General features: G+C 43.3%; 1 protein-coding gene across 2 annotated transcripts in view; it reads left to right on the top strand.

Moving 5' to 3' along the window:
• Positions 1-23,922, top strand: part of ACSBG2 (acyl-CoA synthetase bubblegum family member 2) — an 89,802-nt gene that overhangs the window by 30,791 nt on the left and 35,089 nt on the right. The window contains exons 1-5 of one of the 2 annotated variants that reach the window (XM_077476299.1): positions 6,077-6,264; positions 8,377-8,506; positions 9,738-9,820; positions 18,073-18,323; positions 18,405-18,493. In XM_077476299.1, the coding sequence (XP_077332425.1) occupies positions 6,258-6,264; positions 8,377-8,506; positions 9,738-9,820; positions 18,073-18,323; positions 18,405-18,493 (560 nt within the window). In that variant the 5' untranslated portion in view covers positions 6,077-6,257. Of the gene's footprint in view, positions 1-6,076; positions 6,265-8,376; positions 8,507-9,737; positions 9,821-18,072; positions 18,324-18,404; positions 18,494-23,922 lie in introns of those variants that run through there. The other variant, XM_077476300.1, reaches the window with a different exon arrangement.

Below are 23,922 nucleotides of genomic sequence, written 5' to 3' on the forward strand. Positions count from 1 at the left end.
AAGGGGAGGGCATTTAAAAATTACTGATAAAACAATTCAGATCGAATTCGACATTAAGTCCCCTAGGAGTAAAAGTATCAAGAGAAAATATCCATTTAGATTCGATCTGGTTCAGCGTCCTCACCTTGTGCCCCCCCCCCCCCCCAAATGTTTGGTGTACGGTACAATCCCCCAAAATTTTAAATCACAGGGGTCCTTCTTATGATGTATCGTGAAATGTTTAGAGACGCTGTGTTTGTCAAAACCCTGTTCTGCACATGCTCCTTGATTCTTGCCCTCAAAGGTCTTTTTGTTTGACCCACATACTGTAGGCTGCAGATACACTGTATACCTTACAGCGGTGAGGTAATTGCCTAGTGTGCGTACTAACACGTGGAATCACTGGAGTGGAGGAAGAGTCTTCTTGCACTTTACAAGCACTGAGCCACTTTATAATTGCATTTGATACTTTCACTGGACTTGTTCACTTAGCCGGATTATTGTGCGTTTTAATTCTACGTTTATTATATGCACTCAGCACTTTGATGCAACTTTGATCACTATTTACACTTTGTGCATGACACTTTAAGTTTTTGTTTTATGTATATACACATTAGATTTATATGAGCACCTTTAGTTGGGGATATTCCTCCTGATTACACTACGTTTTGTTTGGCTATTTCACTTATATATGTGGATTTATTTTAATTTTAGATGTATATGAGTAGTTTTTCATCACAGAACTTTTTTGGGCTGGTCCCAAGGGTATTTGAGGTGATCACGCACCATTAGGTCACACATTTAGCAATAAGTTTCTTCTAGTGTTTGATATAGTGTTTACTTTTTAGATTAGCTGGTTTGAATCGTGGCCAGTTCAGCAGAGATTTTGTACCACCTATGGGCAGGCTGATTGTACCCAAGTAGCCAGTTTCCACCAATGTAGGGTGTTTATCTTCTATTTTTTTTTTTTTTTTTTCTGTTTATCGACTTGCGTACAACCAGCATGTCAAATTTTTTTGGCATGTAATTCCTGCCAGTGGCTATAGCCGTTGGCAATAATCGTAGTGCTCTCCCGGTAGAGAGAACACCCACTCCCCGCCGGAAAAAAATCTGTCGGGTGGATTTGATTTAAATCAAGTAGATTTTGCATTTCCAGCTAGGGGGCACCTGCTACCACGCGAAACAGCACAAGACAATCAGTGGGTCCTGGCCAACAGATTATGGCTGGAACCCATCGATCAGCTGAGCAAATGATGGAGCCCTATGTAGGTAAATAAAACAGGGCTTTATACTGTCAGCAGCAATGTGTTGAAACATAGTAAAAACTGGCGCTTTGCTTAGTAAAGTACACATTCTAAACGAAGTTGGGCACATGTTTTTAACCCCTTGATTGCCCTAGATGGTAACACCTTCCCAGCCAGTGTCGTCAGTACAGTGACAGTGTGTAGTGTTGGCACTGATCACTGTACTGGTGTTGGTGGCAGTTTGGTTTGCATGAGATGGATATCTATCAATATACAGTTATTGGGATGGGTTTTTTACAGTTGGTCAAAATGTATTCAGCCAAAAGGCTGCTTAGTTTTTGTGGGGAAAATAAAAATAAAAATAAAAATTTAGTTTGGGTACAGTGTTGCTTGACTGTGCAATTGGCAGTTAAACTAGTGCAGTACTAAATGGCAAATGGTTTGGTCATGAAGGGGTTAAAATCTTCCGGCGCTGAGGGGGTTAACAATGTTGCTGTCCAATGTCTGTTGTGCATTCATCTAGAGTGGGGGCACGCTAATAATGGAGGTGTTGCCAGATCACCAGGTGCAAACGGGGACAAAGGCAAAAGAACTAATGCAGGCAGCACATCTGATTTGCTAAGCTGTTGTATATTACATTTTTGTTCTTTGGTTTAATGATGCTTTAACCGCTTCCTGACTGCCTCATGCAGATATACAGCGGCAAAAGTATAGGCAGAATAACGTACCTGTACATTGCCTTTTTAAGAGGCAGCTTGCACGAGCCTCTGCCAGGAGCTCCATGAGAGCGTGTCCTGTGGACTCTGTCCGCTGGGATTCCCGCAATTGTCTCGGAGTGGAAGAATGGGGAAATGCTAATGTAAACAAGCATTTCCCCATTCTGCCTAATGACACTGCTCCCTGTGATCGGGAGCGGTGATCAGTGTTGTCACACAGCCCCCCCAGTTAGAATCACTCCCTAGGACACGCTTAACCCCCTACAATGCCACCCAGTGGTTAACACCTTCACTGCCAGTCAAATTTACGCAGTAATCAATGCGTTAATTGCACTGATCACTGTATAAATGTGGATGGTCCCAATATCGGGCCATAATGTTGCAGTCCCGATTAATGATCGCGGCCATTACTAGTAAAAAAAAAAAAAATGCCATAAAACTATCCCCTATTTTGTAAGCACTATAACTTTTGCACAAAACAATAAATCGCTTATTGTAATATTATTGGAAGGATAAAATGTAGAATACGTATCAGCCTAAACTGAGGAAAAGTGTGTGTAAATTTTTTATTTTTTTATAGCGCAGAGGTGATCAAATACCACCAAAAGAAAGCTCTATTTGTGGGGGGGGGTAAAAAAGATGTAAATTTTGTTTGGGAGCAACGGCGCATGCCCGTGCAATTGTCAGTTAAAGCGATGCAGTGCAGAATCGCAAAGTGCTCTGGTCTTTGGCCAGCCAAATGGTCCGGTGCTTAAGTCGTTATTTAACATGGCACTCGGATGCATTGTGGTGGAGGATCTTATGTAGATGAGGTTTATTAACAGACTTATTTTGGGTTGTGTAGGAGTCTCACTACCACTGCTGCTCCTCCTGTGTTTTCCTGGTGTTCGGTTTCAGCACAATTGAAGAAACGTATGTTAAGATCAGCTTGTTCCTACTTTAATAATATAATCTTTTGTAATACCAGAGCAGCGTGGTATTTGCATGTATTCAGTTAAGCAGCTGTTCAGTACCATAGTAAATCAAATTAGCTGAGATCATGTGATACCGTGCAGAGGTTACTATAGATCATTCGGTAGGGATGAGTCAATGATTCTACAGCACATTTGTGTGGTTGTCACATGACTTCCTTTTTATAGGACAGAATGACGAGCCTTGCCAAAGTAAAGTGGAAAATATGATTTAAAGCACATGTCAAAACACAGTTCAGTAGAGATACCCTTGGTATATTCATCAAAACTTTAACTTTTAAAACTAAAAAGCCATGTGATGTTGGATTTTAAAATAAGCTTAGGAGGAAGACGTGCCAGGGAGACTAGTACTTGTAAGAGATAACATTGAGAGCTCTCCCAATGCATTCAGTAGGGGTGGCACAGGGAGGTACTATGAGTGCTGGGAGAGGTGGCAAATTGTTGTCGTTGGAAGTGACTTCTCTGACCCACTGTTAACTCACTGATGGTCCCATTCACTTTAATGGGACAGCTGGTGATGCGGCAGTGACTCAAGGTGAGGGACGTGGCCTGTGAGTGGATGCCAGCTAATAAGCGTTACCACCATGGATCTGAAATAACAGGTGCTTTTTAAATTGAAGGACTTATTGTTGCTGGTAATTGGGAAACCTTCATTTTGTTTCTAAATATTAAAGATTCTATTTAGAGTATTAAGCTGTCAGGTTAGTAAAATTGTCGCTATCAGAACCGCTTCAATCCTACAGTTTGTAGTGTACATAGAATTGCAAAATAATGGGCTAAAGAAATATTCCTGAACTTTGTTTTTATCTCATGGTTACTGTGAAAGTGTGAATGCATCAATGCACTGCATGTTATCTCAGCTTGCAGAGCTTGGATTCATTGAGTTTATCAAAAATGTAAATATTGCAGAATCTACAGCCTCATGCTCCATTTGATGCTGAATAAACTAAATTGAGGTATCTCAAAGCAGATTTCCACCCAAAAGTGGAACTTTCACTCCGTTGTCTCCTCAGGTACCACAATTGACACCTTCGAGGGGACAAGATACCTGTCTTTGACCACTGTGGGGCTCCCCCCCCCCGGTCTCGAGGCCAGTAAGAGGAGCAGGGCCTCTCGCATGCGCAGTAGGGTTCCAATCATGAAGCCCTAATACACTGCCGGGTTCCCTTAGCCACAATAGTGGCTGCAGCACCTGATGGAAACATCAGCTGTGGTGCTGACATCTCTGTACACAAGGACAGGTAGGTGTGCTAGTTAAGTGCAGTATGTGTAGCTGCTGGCTTTTTTTTTTTTTCTTCCAAAAGCATTTTATTAAAATTTGATAAATGTATATCCACCCTGGATGTCGCTGTACCAACATCTGACTGTTAGTACACTGACTCCAACCTGAGCTGTCAGTATTTCAGTAACGGGACACGCTTGCCACTTACTACTGCATGTAGTATTGCCATGCTAGCTTCCTTTTTGTTTTTTTGTACCTGTAAAATGAAGTCTTTCACTTGAACGCCCCTTGTATTTTGTGCTGATTGGTATATTCGTTTGTTATTTTTATATTTATGTGCACAGCTGCTTTAGAAATGAGTTTCATACATTGAGAACTTGTGGCGTCTTTCTTTCTTTTTTCTCTTTCTCTTTCTCTTTCTCTCTCTTAAAATTGCACAAACCTGAACTTGGGTATCGGCAAATATTTAAATTAATCATGTGCGTTCTTAAATATTGGCATGCTTTTGGGTATTTCATCCAGATCTGTGCAGTAATCTTGTGAAGCTTTTACTCTATGCAGGAGCTTCCTGAAGTAGACTTGTCACTGCTGCTCTTTGCTTGTGCGGGGTACATGGTCTTCTCTCCACATCTTCTGTAGGTATTCTGGAGTGGGTGGGGCCTCTGGGTCCCCTCCCACAACTCTGCTTTCTGCTTGGGTTATGTTCAGCGCAGTGATGTCACTGCTAGCTTTACAAGGTAGTATCTGGGTTTGTAAAGAAGTTTGGTGTGCTCAGACTGGGTTTATATTCTGTGGCTACAAATGTTTAAATGGTTTTTGAACCTGTAGTTCAGCATCCAGTGAATCTATGGTCAAAATGTCAAATCATACATTAATTTCCACATTTTCTATTCACTTGACTAGCTTTGCTTGTAAATGTCAAAGATCCCCAGATATTTACTTCCTTGAATTTGGTGACACAATCTCTATGCCCTGTGAGTAAATGCTGTCACTTATTTCAGAGCCTGCCTTCTGCAAGAGCTGAGGAGTACAGGAATCTGCTTGCAGGCAACAAGGTACCATGGGATATGTAGTCCTTAAAAATGTAAAGAGTAAACGGCAAAGGAGAATCTGTAAAGCATGCAGAGAATCCAGGAAGTTGTGGAAAGATGGCCAGTAGACAAGCAGTTGAAAAGCACCTGGTCTCTTGTCAGTTCTAAGTTTGTATTGGACAGCCAAATGCTCATTTGTATTGCACTTGGTTGCATGACTAATGCTGTGTAGTACCATTCACATGGATGGTTGCTGCTAAAAGTGTGTGTGCGTATATATGTATATATTTATATTTTAACTTACTCTTAAACCCCTCCAAATTCCCAGCCACAAAAGTAAACGAGCACTAATATGCTTTTGAGTTAAATGTAACCTGTAGACACTGAATATTGCTTCACTAAAAAATAAAGTTCCTGTAGAACGCTGACCTTGTCCCTGTCTGCTGTGTACTGTCTGAGTTGGATTTGTTTTACATGCAATATACCTAGTGTCTCTTGTAATATTTGACTTGTCTGCATGAGGATAGTGTTAGTCTCTAACGAAGGCTGTGCTCGAGATCAGAAACACTAACAGATGACCACATGTCATGCACTGCAGTATACTATATTTACCATCATTGTATTGAGGGTGGCTTTTTTCCCCTCCTAAGCTCTGTGTGTTAGACTTGGTTTTATGTCCTACAGCATCATTAATAATTTATTATACACTCATTGGCTTCTTGTGAAACACCTGTGCAATTCTTTGCCTTGCTGTCTGCGTGTTTATTTTGGTCTGACCGAAAGTAACCCTGCTTGGAGCATTATACGCGGTTCTAGTGGGAAGGGAAATGATCTTCACATCCTCTGGGAGGCTAGCATAGTGATGCACCACCATGTGCAGAGTGGGGGCTGGTTGTCAGGCCATACGAATAAGGAGTGAGGTTTGTGGGCTGATAGGAGACATCCAATTGCAGAAAAGATAGGTGTGATGTCACACTTTACTAGTTTTTCCGGATGGAGGTTGGCTTAATCAGCTCTGCTAGTAAGAAGCAGGCAAGCTGTGCTGCTGACTAGTACATGCTGCAATAGGGAGAGGTGTATGTGCGACTGTGAAGATGCTATGTGAGTATGACCTTCATCTCATGCTGTCATGTTCTAAAATACAAAATGTCTGTTCATTGCAACGTGTGTGGGTTTTTTTTTTTTTTTTTTTTTACATTAGGTGACATGCATTCTGGAAAACCATATTTTAATCCATGGTGCACTTGTGATCATGGAATGTAGCACTGCTTGGAATGATTGAATTGCATCAGACTGGTTCATCTTGCTCTGATGTATGGCTCTATTTTAAAACTGAAATTTTGAATGTGATTAGATGTAGCACGCCCTTCCTAGTATGTGGTGTTAAAGCATACCTATGGTATTCTAATGTAGCCAAGCCAGCGCTTTCCATTAACACCAGGTTTGTGGCTTCCATATGGTAGGGTGTACTGGATAAAGGTTGCCAGTATTTCTGAATGGAGGCTTGCTGGTGGTCTAGGCATGTGGAAGTGACTGCAGTATCACACCCTCATTACCTATAAATGGAGAATGAATGGATTTCCTCATTTGTTTAGGGATAGATCCGGTGTTGTGGATGCAGGATGTGAGCAGTGTTTTTCACATCTCCTCCATTCTAATCTGATTAAATTTCCTTGATGTGGAAAAGCTAGCATGCTGGAACATCTGTTACTGGAAGTGTTTAAATATCATGTAATGTTTGAGCAAACATTTTTGACATTGGATTTTTGGCTTGCCTTTTTAAAAGCATGTTGGCTCATGTATATATTTCGTGTTTTTTTTTTTTTTTTTTTTTTTTTTAATCTGGTCATACACTCTACAATCCAATTGTTCAGTCTTTAGAGCTAGCAACAGTGTAATGTAAGGGTTGGCACAATTTCATCTAAATATAATGGCTTGTTTAGGTTTGTCCGTCGATTCGTTTTTAAAAATCTAAAGTAGTGTATTAATCCAGATTGTAGGTAGCGTGTTTACTCTTAGGCTTCATGTATCAACGGATAGAAGTAAGAATAGCGTATGGTATAGCTTTTTGCTTCTGTTTTTTAAGGACATCCATAGATTTGAGGTGGCCAATTTTGGCTTGATTGGGTATCCAGACTTGCTAGTTAACCTGTTCAGTTAATATGTATATCTATATATCATGCCCATCTGCTCATGCCACTGCCTAGCTTGATTACAAATGCTCTGCCAAGCCAGATGCCCCCAACATGACTAACGGCAGCTGGGGCGTGACTGCCCACCTGGCTGCCCTCTAGTGTCTTTGCATCTTATGAGCTTTTGCGATGGACAGATCACTTGTCACATCCACTAGAAGAAAAGGTATAAAATTTACCTTTTTAGTGGTCAGACCAAATATGTCAAGTGAGGGTATACCACCAGACTAAACAAATATTGGTAAATTTTTGTTCTGATCTGGAGTTTGGGCGTGGCCAGCATCAACTACTGCTTTCAGTTGCACGTTGATGAATGGGGGCTCCACCGTGAGAAATTCCTGGCTTGCTAATAGTGGTCCTATCACTGTTTGGTCCATGAACACACTGGGCTGCTTGTATGGTGCAATCTGTTGGAAAGGTGTTCAAGTAGAACGCAAGTCGGATGTTTCTGGTTTTGGAATTCATAGTTGTGGGCTTAAATATTGACGTCACATTTTGCCTCTGTGACATGAGTGGAAGTCTTACCAATATCCCCTCTACCCCTGTAATGGTTATACCCCATCATTGGTGTCAGTGGGAAGAATTTTGCCCCAGAGGCCAAGTAAAAGCAAGCAAAGGGCCATAGTTTGGAGACCGCTGCTATATAATTTAGCGCAATCTCCCCAGTGCGAGACAAATGGCAGCAGTAAACAGACATTTGGACTAGAGTTCTACACTTAACACTGGGGGAGTTGGGGAAGGAAACATGAAATCCTAACTTTTAAACCTATTTGTGGGGGGCTAGACAGATCTGACAGTATATGAAATTTGGCCACGTTGTCTGTCACATGGTGGAAAGTCTTCCTTTCCTGTGGCAGGCAGCCTGACGAGTATGTCTGATAAGGGGAGCTTACAGCCAGAACATCCGTTACCAAGGCACTTTTCACAGTTCCAAATCCATCCATAGTGTAAAAAACATGAAGTGTAATACAAGGTTTAGACACGTGGCCTTACATGTGCTTATTCTTGGTATTTGTTACAGTGACATTGCAGTGTGATCCCGACATGTCTTCTATGGTAACGAATGCTGCTACAGAAATCCTGAAAAACACGTGCGACACTCCAGAGGAAGATGTGTGTTTAAAAGATATACATGTAACTGCATCACAAGGGTAAGTCTTTTCCGTGACCTAGTTGTAGAGAATGCAAGCAGAATGAAGGACGGCAATCACTGCCGCCAAAACTGCCTGTACAGCAAACCTTTCCAATGATGGTGGGTGTCCTATCAATCACTGCCTCCCGTCAGCTAATGCCTCTACCGGGCATGCGCAGTACACAAGTTGTGCCACCTGATATTTTGATCAGCTGGCGTGACGTCAACACTGCATGTGCGCAGATTGTCAGAGGTATTATCAGACGTGCTGCAAAGCGCAGAGGGAGAACCCAATTGTCAGATTCTACCTTACTGTTGCATGGCAGGTTCAGTGTTGACCGGCGGTGTCTAACAGAGGCATCCGACATTGTGCACATGCGCTGTTGACGTCACGCCAGCTGATTAACATATCAGCTGGAGTAAAGTTGCGTACTACGCAGACCCGGCGGGAGGCATTGTTTGATAGAAATTGGGCTGACTTATAGAAGTCGTCTGAGGGCCACGCCTATCTGAACTTAGAAAAAACATTTTAGTGGTGCGGCAAATGTATAAATTTAAACCTACAAAATTGCTAGCCACAATAACTTTTCTTGTGCTGGGGCCTAGACTGGTTTTAAACAAGTAAAGCCAAAGCTCTTTTGGCTGTACGTCTCTGGATTGCGGGAGTGCAGATTGTTTTGCGCTTCTGCCACCTGGTTTCAGCTGACAATGGGCTAAAGCCAGCTTTCGGCTGATGTGTCAGAGCCGGTCCAGGCTCCGGAAAGCTCCTAACATTATCATGGTCCACCCAGAAACCTGGATTGGCAACTGGCTCAACCTTTTGGCTAGCTGCTCCCAGTGAGTGCTGGAGGGGCAGAGAAGCCCAGTGGAAGCCACCAATGTGTTTAATTTATGCAGCTGAGCTGCATGACAAATGGCACTTTTTTGCGTGACTAATGCAGCCTGATTGGGCCCATTGTAAGGGCCCTGAACTGTTTTTTACTTCTGACCCCGAATGCGGTGGGCTTGATATTACTAAAGGCAAAGTGCATAGTCTGCTTGCCTTTAGTAAATCCACCCGTTTTACTCTTTTGCAGCATAGGTTCAGGTTTAACCTTAAGCTCTGTCAATATTTTCCACATCAATTCTGTTCTTGTAGTACCCAAGGTAATTTGTGGGTGCAGCTACATTTGAGGATATGTTTGTCCACTTTGGAGTTTTGTTTTTAGATTTTCAATATTTGGCTCCATTCAATTTTTTTTTTTTTATAGCTGTATGGAAGAGAACCATGAGGAACAGCTGAAAAACAAACCTAAATCGAATGATGATGCAAGTCCAGAAGCAGTATCTGTGGGTATGTGTCCTCTCATTTTTATCTTTTTTATTTTTTTTCCATGATTGTGTGTGTTCCCGACATGCACAAGAAGTTAACCTAGCCTTGAAATGCAGGTAGGTTTGCATTTTAAATATGTTCACTTTTGAGAAAAAAATAATAAATTGAGCCTGTAAAGCATTGCACTACTGATCAGCAGATTGCAGGACCTGGAGGAGACCTGCATGGCTACAGCAGAGTATGTGTGCCTCTACATCCTATAAGGGCAAGCGGATACAATCTGACAGGAAGAATCAATGAACTACCATGGTGCTCCACAGAGCTATGGTAGTTCATTGAGAACCAAATGCTAACAGTCACAAAGGATGTCTGGGCATGTATAGAGCTGCACAATTCTGGCTAAAATGAGAATCGTGTTTTTTTTTTTTTTTTTTTTTTCCCCTCAGAATAAAGATAGTCTCACGGTGTAAAATTTTCCATATTCTACAAAAAAAGGTGCTAACTTTACTCTTTAATGGTGGTTTTTTTTTTTTTTCCTTTTTTTTTTTTTTTTTTTTTTCTCCCCATACATCATGAAAGTCGGGCTAATATTCATTACCTACTAGGTCATACACCAGGTGAATGGACATTCGTAGACCAAAGGTCTTCAGACAGGAAGTGATCCCCCATATAACCCCTCCCACACAGGAAGCACTTCATTTTTTTTATTTTATTTTTTTAATCAGTGTCTGCAAGGTGGATGGCACGGTTTGTTTTGAGCTCTGCTCCTGGTCTCTAGTCCCACAAACTCTTCTTAAATGAATCAAGGGATTGACCGATCAGATGATGCATATGCTTAGGTAAATGGTACCTGAGCCTCGCAAAAAAATTCAAGATCCTGAGCGGTTTTGCCTGTAATGTGGCCTCTGGGTGCTGGACCCTGCAAAGTAGAATCCTGGACACTACAGCGCTAAGGCATTCCTGCAGGGTGCTGTACAGATCCAAGGGAGTGGACCCCAAACATGAAAAGGGTACCCAGTCCTTGAAGGTCTTCAAGTGACGGGAACCTGCCGTGAAGATTGGGCTTTGTTCCTAAGCTGCCCTGCACCTTTTGATGCTGCAATCTGCTGTTAGCAGAGTCTCATGTCCAGTGGATAGATAATGCACTGATGTTGAAGGATCCAGAAAATTAAAGTTTCAACTTAATTTTAAAGACAAGATGTCTTTTGCAGTCCTTTCTGCAATTGGTGTATCTCAGTCCATTAACCCTTTAACGTCTGTACCACCATTTTGGTGAAGCACATTTTGAGTCACGCTAACTCATTGAAAAATGTGGACTCCAAAGGGTTAAGGAACAGTTTATGGATATATCGGAGATTCTGCCTGATCAGCAGGCCCGGTAATAGGCTGGTGTATCTGACGCACTGTCTCACAGATGCTATGAAAGACTATCGTTGAAGCCTTATGGATTATGCTTGGACTAGTGCATTCTGGTGGAATTCTGTGGCTGAAATATTAATCTGCCGAAGCACCATGTGAAAGCGGTTAGCCAGTTTGTTTACCTTCCTGGGGTACGGCTATTTAGATGGATATGTACATCCAAAAAGGTAAAGCTCTTTACCAGTAAAAGGGAGGTTAAAACATTTCTCCTTTTTATCATGCTGCCTCTCCTATGCCTGGGGAATCTGCCTCTAGGCAGTCTTGATGGTCTCAATTGTCGGGTTCAAGGGAAAGTCCCCAACGGCAGCACCAGGATCTTGGGGACAGAAAGCCCACAAAGCAGAAAGTTAAAGCCTTCTCATGAAGGTGCACCCCCACTCGTTTGTGTGAGGGGAAAGGTTCTGTGATTCTCAATCTGGCAGGAACAACGTCACAAGCAGTGGGATTTCTGCAATCTAGAGTTCTGAGAGCATGGATGGCTTCAGTCGGCTTTTGATCTGAGGGTTCCATCCCTGTTGAGGTGCTGCCTGTGGGGTCCTTGGGCTGCTGATGGGGCAGTCTTTATGCAAGAGTTTGTCTCCTCAGAATGTTCCCAAGGATCCAGAGAAAAGTCTCTGGCCTCTGGATTAGCTGTTATCCCAGTCGGTGATATCAGAGGTTCCCTTGGTGGAACAGGGTTTTTAGGCTCAAACCTTTTAAGGTTCCAGAGGCAAGACCCATTCTAGATCTCGAAGATCTGATTTGGCGCGTAAACACCCGATCCTTTCATAAGTTGATTGGCTGTCTCCATCCTGCAAGGAGGGGAGTTGCAGATCTCCATGTGCCAAAGTTTCCCGCTTACCAGAAACTTCTGCGGTTTGAAATATAATTTTTTTTTTAGTTGAGGCCCTGCCATTTGGCTTGGCCACAGCACCATGAGTGTTCTGAAAGATTCTGGCACCTCCTTTAGCCAGATTAAGGGCTCAAAGCATAGCGGTCCTAGCCTATTAGAAGATCTACTTTTAATGGATCATTCAGTCTCGGGTCTAAAACCAGAGTCTGATCTCAGCCATAAATATCTGTAATCTCTAGGTTGGATTTTCAACCTAGGAAGATTTTCCTTAAAACTATCAAGGAGATTATGGTACTTGGGGGGCTGGTTATAGAAAGTATTCTTACCCCAGACAAGAATGGGTTCCTTTGTAGGACTAATTCAACTTATTAAAACAAAGGAAAGTCCCTTGTTCGGCTGTGCAGGAGATTTTTAGGGGAAATGGTGGCCTGCTTCAAGGCCGCCCCTTACGTGCAGTTTTACTCAGACTGCTTCAAGACACCATCCTGTCGGTCTGGAATAAAAATTCAGGCCTTGTTTGGTTCTAATACGCTTGGCTCCCAAAATGGAGCCTAAACTGGTTGTTATCCAGCAAAAGAAAATCTTTATCCTGGAAGGTGTTAACAGATGCCAGCCTTCTAGGCTGGGGGGCAGCCCTGGAAGAAGATTCTGTCCAAGGGAGATGGTCCAGATTGGAGGACCTTGCCTATCAACTTTTTCAGGCAGTAAGTCCGGCCCTAGAATCTTGGCGGTCAGACTACAGACTGTCCTGACAGGATTCAGTCTGACAAGGCCACGGCGGTGGCTTGCATCAATCCCCAGGGGGGTATGAGAGGTCGTGCAGCCCAAAAAGAGGTGAATGTTCTAGCTTGGGCAGAACACAACACTCCTTGCCTATCGGCCATTCTCATTTTCAGGCGTACTACTTGAGTCAGCAACAATTATTTCTGGGAGAATCTCTTCACCCTGACATCTTCCTTGCAATATGTCAGAAGATGGGGTATTCTGGAAATGGACCTCTTACTGTCCAGATTCATTAACAGTCGACAACTTTGTCGCTAACAAGGGGGTCTGCTGGCAGGCAGGACAGACTCATTTGTTTTCCCATGGGATCAGTTTTCACTGATCTGTAAATTTCCTCCAGTTCTGCTACTTCTGCACAGGATTAAGCGGGGACAAAAGGTGATTCTGGTGGGCCCCAGCTGGTCCCAGAAGACTTGCTGAGATCATAAGATGGCAGTAGGAGTCATTCAGACTCTGCCATTATAGCCAGACCTTCTTGCACAAGGTCCAGTATTTCATCCTCCTTACGGATGACAAATTTAACAGTTCTGACTGTTGAATCCCACTCTATGAAAGATCGTGGGTGATCTCCTTTTGGTAGTGCCTACTTTGATCCCAGGAAGCCAGTTTCCAGAATCGCTTACTGTGTATGGAAGGCATATTTGTCTTGGTGTGGATCCAGGGGTTGGCAACCCAGGAAGTATGCCAGGCAGGTATCCTGATGTCCTGCATATGGGATCTGAAATGAAGCTGGCCTTGACTTCTCTCAAGAGCCTGATTCCAGCCTTGTCATGTTTTTTTTTTTTTTGCTTCCCACTCTTGGTGCATAACTTATTCAGGGGACATCACTGTTTATTCCCCCCCTATCGAGGCACCTCTAAGTCCTTGGGATTTAAAATTGGTCTTATCGGCTTTGCTGAATCAGCCGTTTGAATCTTTACGAGAAATTTCCTTGATTCTTTGACCAGAAAAATTATCTTTTCTGGTTGCCATTGCTTCTGCTAGAGTATTGGAGCTAGCGGGTTTGTCTTGTAAGAGCCATGTTTCTTCAGGCGTAAGGATGAGGTGGATTTATGTCCTCATCCTGGATTCCTACCAAAAGTGGTAACAGGTTTTCATTTAAACCAAGATATTCTTCCTCCTTTCTCCCCAGAGCCTTAATCTAGGGGAGAGAAGGCACTACATTCTCTTGCTGTAGTAAGAGCGATCAGTCTGTTAAAAGCAACCGCTCAGATTTGCAAAACACAGGTTTTGTTTCTACCTCCAGAGGGTCCAGGATGTGAACAGGCAGTGTTAAGATCCACTAATTTCCAAATAGATTTGTCGAGTGATTATTCAAGCTTCAGCTTGAAGAAAATTCTCCCTTCTCATATTAAGAGCACACATCCAGGGCGATTAGTGCCTCTTGGGTGGTGCATCATCAGGCCTCTATGGCTCAGATCTGTAAGACTGTGACTTGGTCTTCGGTTCAGACGTTTATACGATTTTATCAAATCGATATTAAAGGTCATGAGGATATTGCCTTTGGGCACAGTATACTGCAGTATGAGTCCTCTGGCCTCCTGTTTTTTTCTCTTGCTGCCCCCCCCCCCCCCCTTAGTTGCCATTGCTATGGGACATCCCACATAGTAATTACTATGGCTCTGTGTCCCCTGATAAAAGAAAATATGATTTTTAAAATGTCTTGCCTGTAAAATCCTTTTCTTTGATGTACATCAGGGGACACAGAGGTCCCTCCCTTCTTCAGGATACACTTGCATTACTTGGCTACAAAACTGAGGACTCCCTGTAATGGGAAGGGTTATATAGGGGAGTTACCTGCCTTTTAGGGGTGTGCCAGTGTCCTGGCACCCACATAGTAATTACTATGACTGTGTCCCCCCTGATGTACATCAAAGAGATTTTTACAGGTAAGCTGTTAAAAAAAAAAAAAAAAAAAAAAATCCATGGGCTAAATTTTTTTTTTTTTTTTTTTTTTTTTTTTTTTTTTTTTTTTTTGAGCATGCCAGCAGTAGATGCAGCAGTCTCTTCCTTGAACAAGAACTTGTTCGATAATGCACAGGGCTTGAAAGACCCTGTTGACAAGAAAGTTGAGCCTTTATTAAAGGCTTCCTTTTCTTTGGCCAGTTCAGCTATTCAGCCAGCTGTTGCAGCAATTGCTATCTGCCAGTTTGTAAAGGGTTAGGTCAAATGGCCTGATAGGTCTAACCAGGAGGATTATCTGCCTGAAAGTAAGATGGATATTTCGTTTTTGCTATTGATGCCTTAAAGGATTCAATACAGCGGGTTTCTTTTTGGCTCTTATCCGCATATATGTGCAGTCTCTTATGGCTTAAGAACTGGCCAGCCAAGCTTCTTTGTAAAAAGTTATTGGCATGTTTCCCTTTTTAGGTGAACGTTTATTTGGTGATCATTTGGACAAATATATCCAAAAGATTTCTGGAAGAGAGTTCTCTACTTCCTGTGAAGAAAAGCACCAGATGTCCTTCGTTTAAAACTTCGGACTGCTCCCTCCAATGTCAGTGTCTAACCGGTTCCATTGCCAACATGGTACTAGGGTCAGGGACAAGCCGCAGGGCCAGAAAAGGCCCTGCGTCCAGTATTCTAAACCCAAGCCCTCCTTTTGAGGGGACGCACCCACTCCATCGAGTAGGGGGAAGGCTGCTGCACTTTGCAGACATTTGGAGAACAATAATTCAGGAGGAGTGGGTCACCTCAATTGTATCTTGCAGCCGCAAGCAAGAGTTGCGGGGGGTTCCCCCTCAGGTTTTTAAAGTCTAGCCTTCCCTCAAATCCTCCAAAAAGTAACGTACTGCTTCAGGCACTACATCAAGGAGTGATTGTACAGGTTTCGTTATCCGAAAGGGGCACAGGGTTTTGCTCAAACTAGTCTACAGTTCAGAAACAAAATGGGGACACAAGGCCCATTTTGGACATAAGATCCCTGAACAAGTATCTACTGATAGTCCTTTTTGGATGGAGTCTGTCCGCTCAGTATCCTCACTCGAGAGGGGAGACTTTCTAGCCTCCATCGATATAAGATGTGTATTTACACATGCCTATCTTTGAGCCTCATCAGATTTGTCAACATTTGATATGGCCAGAGGTCGATCGATTGGAATTTCAGATTCAACAAAAAGCTACAGCAATTTGGGTCCCTAACAAGGGATCCTCTGGCAATCTGAGCAGATGCTCTGATCGTTCCATGGAGACTGTACTGCCTGGTTTATGCTTTCCCTCCAATTCTCCTGCCACTTTTGTTGCACAGGATTCGGAAAGGGGGGGTTCCAGTCATTCTGGTGGCACCAGCCTGGTCCAGAAGGCCCTGGTTCCTGAAGATGGAGACTGGCAATAGACTGCCATGGATGCTTCCACGTTACCCCCATCTACTGTCTCAAGGTCCTGTATTCCACCCCAATTTACAGTCTCTAAATTTGATGGCATGGCTATTGAAGCCAGGGTGTTGAAGGACCATGGTGTCTCGGATCAGTGGGGTCTACCCTAGTGAATGCTAGAAAAGCTGTCACTAGGAAAATTTCAGAAGGGCTAGAAAACTTGTATTGCTTGGGGTGAAGCCAGAAAAGGGCATCCTCTGAAATGTGTGATTGGATGAATTATTTTCTACAGTCAGCTATGGAAATCAAATTGTCTCAGTACAATTGGGTCAAGTTTCAGCCTCATCGGTGTTCTTCCAAAGTCCTTTAGCCTCCCATTCACTGATCTGAATCTTTTTATGCAGGGGCTAACTCGCTTGCTCCCTGCCCTCATTGGGTCATCTGTGTCCTTGGGACATGAACTTGGTGTTAAGGAAATTCCATTAGACTTGCTGTCACGCAAGCTAGCCTTCCTGATGGCCATCACCTCAGCTAGAACGGTGTTGGAGTTGGCGGTTCTTTCGTGCAGGAAGACCTACTTGATTCTACATCATGACGGGGGTTGTGTTACAACCTGTTCCATCAGTTTTTGCCAAAAGTGGTGTCTGCCTTTTCATTTAAATCGGGATGTTTTTGCCTTTTCTCTCAGCCTCGTTCGGTGGACGAGAGGCATTCTTTGGACGTTGTCCAGGCAGTCGAGATTTATTTGTCTAGATCTGCAGAGATCTGAGGATCAGACTTTTTGTTTTACCAGAAGGACCCAAGAAAGGGCAGGCAACTTCCATTGCCATTGGATCCGTCAATTGGTCATTCAGTACTACGGTCTGAAATGTAAAGCTCCTCCGTTTAGGGTGAGAGCTCATTTTACCATGTGCTTAGGAACCTCTTGGGCTTTTTGCACTCTGGTATCTGTGGCTCAGATTTGTAAGGCTGCTACCTGGTCTTCAGTGCATAAGTTCACAATTTTATCAAGTGGCTGTTCGAGCAGCCGAGGTTCCGACTTTTGGCTGTAGTGTACTGCAGGCTGCTGTATAAGTTCTGATGGCTATTGTTTGGCAGGGTCTCTCCCTTGCCTCCCAAGGCTTGCGCTGGAACGTCCCAGTAGGTAATGAATATTGGCTGTAAAATCCTTTTCTTTTTCATACATGGGACACAGGCTAAGTATGAAGAAAAATCCTATTTTTTATCAATTGCGTTTGAAAGACCACTGCTAAAATATTGCAACAGCTATTTTATTCTGTGGGAATCAAAATCTCAGTGGCTGCAGCACTGGAATCATGTTGCATGTCTGTCCTGTGGCCTGTCCCCCCCCCCCCCCCCCTCCCCCTAAAATGGAGGGAACATGTAACCTGTTCCCAAAGGTGAACTTATCCCTTTTAACACAACACAAACTCATATTAACTCAACCAAGGTAAAGATGTCCATTGTTTGCCACGAAGTGTTTTTATCCTCTTGCAGACAGTCAGATTCACTGTGGCAACCAGTATCATTATTAGCAGGTTAAATTGCTTATCGGTCCAGGGGAAGAACTATAATTCAGCCTTAACTTTGACAATATCCTAAGCTCCTAAAGCTTCTCTAGGCAGATATGTTTGAGGTAGTTAAAATCGGTGATGGATTTCATGATGTGTAAAATGTTGCTAGCTAACTTTTGTTTTGGAAGAGACTTGTGAAAGACACACACAGTATTCGATAGTTGTTGACTTTGACATCAAATAGGTGTAAATACTACCAGTACTCCTTGATGGCATCTTGTTTGGGTGACCTGTTGTGCTAAATGGCAACCTGCTGATTGGAAGGAAATTACCTATTCAGCCCATATTTACATATAAAATGAGCGACATGTCAAGTTATAATTTTTTACCAGATAAAACTCTTCTTTCTAGGTCAGCCAAACGCCTCTACAGCTGACATGAAATTCTGGACTACGCAGAGGGATGGCTGTGTGGAACTGCGGACAGAAGAGTCTGGTATAGCCAGTCTCCCACCAGTCACCATTCACCAGTTAATGCAAGATTCTGTTCAGAAATATGGTGATTATGTTGCTCTGGCATCAAAACAGGGAGACCAGTGGAACAAATTAACTTATAAGCAATACTATGAACAGTGCAGGATAGCAGCCAAAGGATTTATTAAGGTATGCTGCTATTCTAGGTGTAAAATAAATCTGTTTTGGTATGTACAATTTTCTTACATTTTCCTTTTTAAATATTTGAAGTTGGGCCTTGAAAGATACCATGGAGTCGGAATCCTGGGATTTAACTCTGCAGAGTGGTTCATTTCTGACATCGGAGCTATACTTGCTGGGTAAGTTGGGTTTTTTTTTTTTTCTTTTTTTAAATGGAAATGGCACTGCCTTGTACTTTGCCTCAACCCAGCTTTGGCCATTTATGGAATTCATACTCATAATTATGTATTTGATGCTGCAGCTTTCTGGACTAGCTGCAACACTTGTGGAAAGGGACCAATGTTTGATAGGGAGCTCTAAATGGAGAGCAGTGGGAGACCAACAAATATCCATTTGCTGTTTTATGCTTGATCAACGTCAGCGCAGATACATCTAATGGGTCTATTGGAGGAGTCCTCAGTCCTGTCTCCTTTAAACGTGTCTCATATAGTGCTTTTCAGCCCCCTTGTGATGACAGTTTCCTGTTAAATTGGAACATTAGTCAGAAAATGAAGTCCTGCTAGATCACTTTAAGCTGGCCCATTTTTTCAGATGTAGCTATGTAAAACCTTTTAAGTGTCTATCCTCTGTAAAATCCTGTTATGCTGACCCTGCTCTGCACATGCTCCCAATTTTAGGCACTGCTGAGTTTGTAAAGTCCAATCTGCTGACAGACTTGGCTTCCACTTTTGTCTTTCCCCCTCCGGTGCTACATTTGGCACCTTTCGGGTTGAGGGGAGAACTCATACTGATGTTTGACAGGTACTCTTTCCCCACTTCCAGAGGTGGCAACACTGTGCCATCTGTTTGGCCCCCTGCTCCTCTCTCTGCCGCCGGGCTAATTAAAGTGCAGCGTGCATGCGCAGTAGGGAACAGTCTGGCCGAGAGGCTTCCCTTACCAAAAAACCGGCTGGGGTGCTGACATTGCGGGAACTATAAAGTCAGCAGATTGTATCTGCTCACATTTAACTTTTTCGTAAGTGGGCAGAACACCTCTTTAACTTCTGTTTGGTTTGCAACTGCCATGGTGCTGCATGTGATCAGTTATAGCACCAATCATTTGATGGTTTGACAGTTTGTGGAAACAAGCATGTGACGATTAGCAATCCTGGCATGCCAGGAATGTAACTTTTTTTTTTTAAACCGTTAAATCTAGTTCCACTTTATGATTTAGTGTTGTACATTGGCTCTGGGCTTCAGCAAAATGATGGCAGGAAGAAACGGGAGCAATGCTGGAGGCAATTTGCAGTGCACTAATTTTCATAGCATAATGTAGAATACATGCACTTTGCTAAAGAACTTTTTTTTTTTTGTCAAGTTATTGTAGGTAAAGCAGAACTTCGAACTGCCTGCCAAATATAACCTAACCCCCCTTAAACCATGTACATACAAATGCAACGTGTGTCCATTGGAGGCTTCCCTTTACTTGTCCCATAGCCAAACAGGAAGTGAGGAAATCCCTACAAATGAAAGTGATATAGTGTTGCTAGATCATATGGTGCTAAATCTCTATAGCAGGGATATGCAATTGGCAGACCTCCAGCTGTTGCAAAACTACAAGTCCCATCAAGCCTCTGGTTGTCATGCTTGTGGCTGTCTTGCTATGCCTCATGGGAATTGTAGTTCTACAACAGCTGGAGGTCCGCTAATTGCATATCCCTGCTCTATAGTGTATGATCTAGTGGTGCTATATATCTAGATCGTATGGTGTTCTATCTAGTCCCAAGGGTAGTCATTGCACTGTTTAATTGTCCAGGTGCTCACTCAAACCAATCCATATAAATTTTAAATGGGTATAGAGGCATTCACAGGTCTTGCTGCAGCAAAAAATAAAAACTGCTTTATAATCTCCACCTGTTTCCAAGTCCTCTTCCAGGATGGCTTACAGAGCTAGGTTCCTCGCTCCTAGCACAGGGAACACATGATCCACATTAAAGTACACCACATAGTTATGGTTGTATAGTAGGTGAGATTGAAAAAAAAGACAAGCCCGTTAAGTCCAACCTATGTGTGATTTTATGTCAGTTTTACATTGTTTATCCCTGTATGTTGAGGTCGTTCAGGTGCTTATCTAATAGTGAGGAGCATTGATAGTTTCAAGAAACTGAGTCCACTGCCCGTGGAAGGGAATTCCATATCCTTGCCACTCTAAAGTAAAGAACCCTCCTATGTAGTTTAAGGTTAAACCACTTTTTTCTTTGAGTGCCCACGAGTCTTTAAACTCTCTTTTGCAAATTTTTATCCCTATTGTGGGGTCACCAGTATGGTATTTTGTATATTGAAATCATATCCCCTCTCAAGTCTCTTCTCCATAGAATAAGGTGCGGCTGGACCAGAGTCTTGTAGAGCAGGAGAATTATCGTTTTTAGCTCTGGCGTTTATCCCCTTTTAATGCATGCCAATATTCTGTTTGCTTTGTTGGCAGCAGCTTGGCATTGCATGCCATTGCTGAGCTTATCGTCTACTAGGACCCCCAGGTCCTTTTCCATCCTAGATTCCCCCAGAGTTCTCCCCGTGTATAGATGGCATTCCTGTTTTTGCCACCCAAATGCATTATTTTACATTTTTCTACATTGAACCACATTTGCTATGTAGTTACGCACCCAATATTTCAGATTTTTTATTTTTTTTTGCAAGGTTTCCACATCCTGTGGAGAAGTAATTGCCCTGGCTGAAGGGTATTTAAAGTGTGGGAAGCCTACTCCGCTAACTTTAAACCAACCCTAGCCACTATATGCGTAGCTTGTCCCCTTTATGGCTAAAACAGCTCCACACTCTTCTGGAGTCACACTCCCAGAGAAGAGATTTTGACCGTATTACCAACGCTAAGGTAGTAACCTATATAGTGGCTGCGTCCACGGATTCTGTAAGGTTGTCGACCAGGTTTAAAGCATGGACCGCCTCCTGCACATATACGTCTGCAGAATGGCATGGTTGAGCACAAGCATGTACCTGTCCATTGCTCTCGCGGGTCGGGAGCGCGACGCCGACTGCCGCCTGGTCCTGAGCTCCGTGGCCACGGGACCAGCTGACCCGATCTCTGCTGGTGTCCCACAATCGGGTCACAGAGCTGAAGAACGAGGAGAGGTCTGTGTAAACAAGCTTCTCCCCATGCTTCCTACTGAGCCTGCCACTGATCGTCTGTTCCCTGTTATAGGGAAAGACTCGTTGACATCTGACGCCAAGCTATGCCCCCTACAGTTAAAAAAAAAAAAAAAAAACACACACACTTAACCCCTCACCGCCCTCTAGTGGGTAACTTCACTGCCAGTGTCATTTACACAGGAATCCGTGCCAGGAATCAGTGCCTTTAAATAGCACTGATTGCTGTATAAATGACAATGGTCCCAAAAATGTGTCAAAAATGTCCGATGTGTCTGCCATAATGTCGTAGTCACAATAAAAATCGCTGATCGCCGCGATTACTAGTAAAAAAAAATGCTATAAAACTATCCCCTATTTTGTAAACACTATAACTTTTGCGCAAACAATCAATTGCTAATTGCGTGTGGTGTGTGGGGGTTTTTTTTTTTTACCAAAAATATGTAGAATATGTATCGGCTTAAACTGAGGAAGTGTTGTTTTTTTTTTTTTTTTTTTTTGGGATATGGCAAAAAGTACAAAATATAAAAAAATTTATTGTCGCTCTTTTTGTTTATAGCGCAAAAAATAACCGCAGAGGGAGCAATGTTGCACGACCGCGCAATTGTCAGTTAAAGCGATGCAGAATCTCAAAAAGGGCCTGGTCCTTTGGCTGGAAATTGGTCCAGGGCTTAAGTGGTTAATGAAGCCAGGAGGGCTATCTGGCTGAAGTCCTGGGGTGGAGAACTGTATCAAGGCCAAGCTCTGTTCCCTCCCCTTCTCTGGAGATTTGCTCTTTGGTGAAGAGCTAGAATCTGTTCTAGAGAGGTCAGCTGATTAAAGTTTTCCTTTCCCCAAATTTTTTTTCATCCTTTCCAGAGGTCAGGTGAAGAACTATCGGACAGATGGCAGCATAACAAGGGTTTTGCAGCTACGCAAGACCAGAAAACAGGGTGGCAGTACAGAAGGGGTAGAGGTGGCTTCCTTTCTAAACTCTCCTAGTCGAAGGACCCTTCCCAGTGACTCAGTCGGCCATGTGGGAGGATGGTTGGGGTCATTCCTCCCACAGTGGCAGGCCATTTCCAGCAACAGTGTTATCCTGGACCTGATGAAGTTTGGGTACAGTTTAGACCTTTTTCTGATTAAATAAACCTTGAACATGTTTGTAAAGTACCAACTATTCAAGATGGAGTCCATATATACCACCAGAGATTTGTTAAACCCTGGTGTCTTTATGATCTCATTAGACCTAAGATATCTACCTGCATGTCCCCATTTGAAAGGAGTCTAAGCAATACCTCAGGTTTGCAGTGAAGAACAGGTTCAAGATCCTCTATTTTCAGTTCAATGTTCTGCCCTTCGGATTGGCATCAGCACCACGGAGCTTCATGAAGATCCTGGCAGAAGCCCTGTGGACCCTGAAGTCAGAGGGGATTCATATAATCTCCTACCTGGATGACCTTCTGATTTTTGCAGACTCTGCAAAGGAAGTGAAACAGAACCTGAGTAAATTTATCGGCCACCTTTTAGCAGCTAGGGTGACTGTTAAATTGGGAGGAGTCAGTACCTACTTAAAGTATAGCATTTTTAGGATATTTAAAACTCTACTACATCCCAAAAAAATTTCTGACGAAAGAAAGTGGCAACAATAATCAGAGGCGAGCAGCCTCTGATCTCCTGCGCATGTGGAGATCTCAATTGAAGGCATAATGTGAGGGTCCTTGGATTGATGACAGCAGCTATCCCAGGGGTCCAATGGGCCCAATTCCACACTCTAGCACTTCAAGCGTTCATGCTCTCCATCTGTAATGGAAACCAAGAATCTCTGCAGAGACAGATCCCACAGGAAATTAAGCTCTCAAGTGGTTGATCCCGGCAAATCTTTCAGCAGGGCGACTCTGGTCCCAACACCACGCACTAACTGTGACCACAGACCCCATTGTTTGAGGTTGGGGAGCCCACTCGGCCGCACAGATGGCCCAAGGGATCTGCAACTGGCAGGAAGCCTGTGCCTCCTCCAATGCAAGGGAGCTTAAAGCAGTTCTAATGTCTCTAGTAACCTTTGGTCCAACTCTAAGAGCAAGATACGCGCAAGTCCTTTGGACACTATTGCCACCGTAACCTACATCAACAAGCAGGTTGGGTACGAAGGTGGCAGGACTTGTGCCTCTGCCCACTGAAGGATTTCTTCTGCTAGCCTCATCTTCTATCTCTGTCTTCAATTCACTTAAAAAGAGAATTCAACACTCTGAATGTCTGAAGCAGGGAGTCTGTCCCAGACAGGTGCTTAAATTGAAGTGTTCGAGCAGATCGTGCAGAGGTGGGAAGTCCCACAAATGGACGTCTTTGCTACAAGGCAAAATGGGCAGGTGGAACTCTGTATCATGGAGCCTTTGAGACTGCCTTACAGGACAGACCACTTTTTATCAGGGAGAAGTGAATCATCCATCAGGGAGTTCTTTCTCTGATGGCCTGGCTACTGAGAGGG

The sequence above is a fragment of the Lithobates pipiens genome, unplaced genomic scaffold (genome assembly GCF_037356315.1).
Source record: "Lithobates pipiens isolate NorthernLeopardFrog02 unplaced genomic scaffold, aLitPip1_a1.2 Scaffold_13, whole genome shotgun sequence".
Taxonomy (NCBI): Eukaryota; Metazoa; Chordata; class Amphibia; order Anura; family Ranidae; genus Lithobates; species Lithobates pipiens.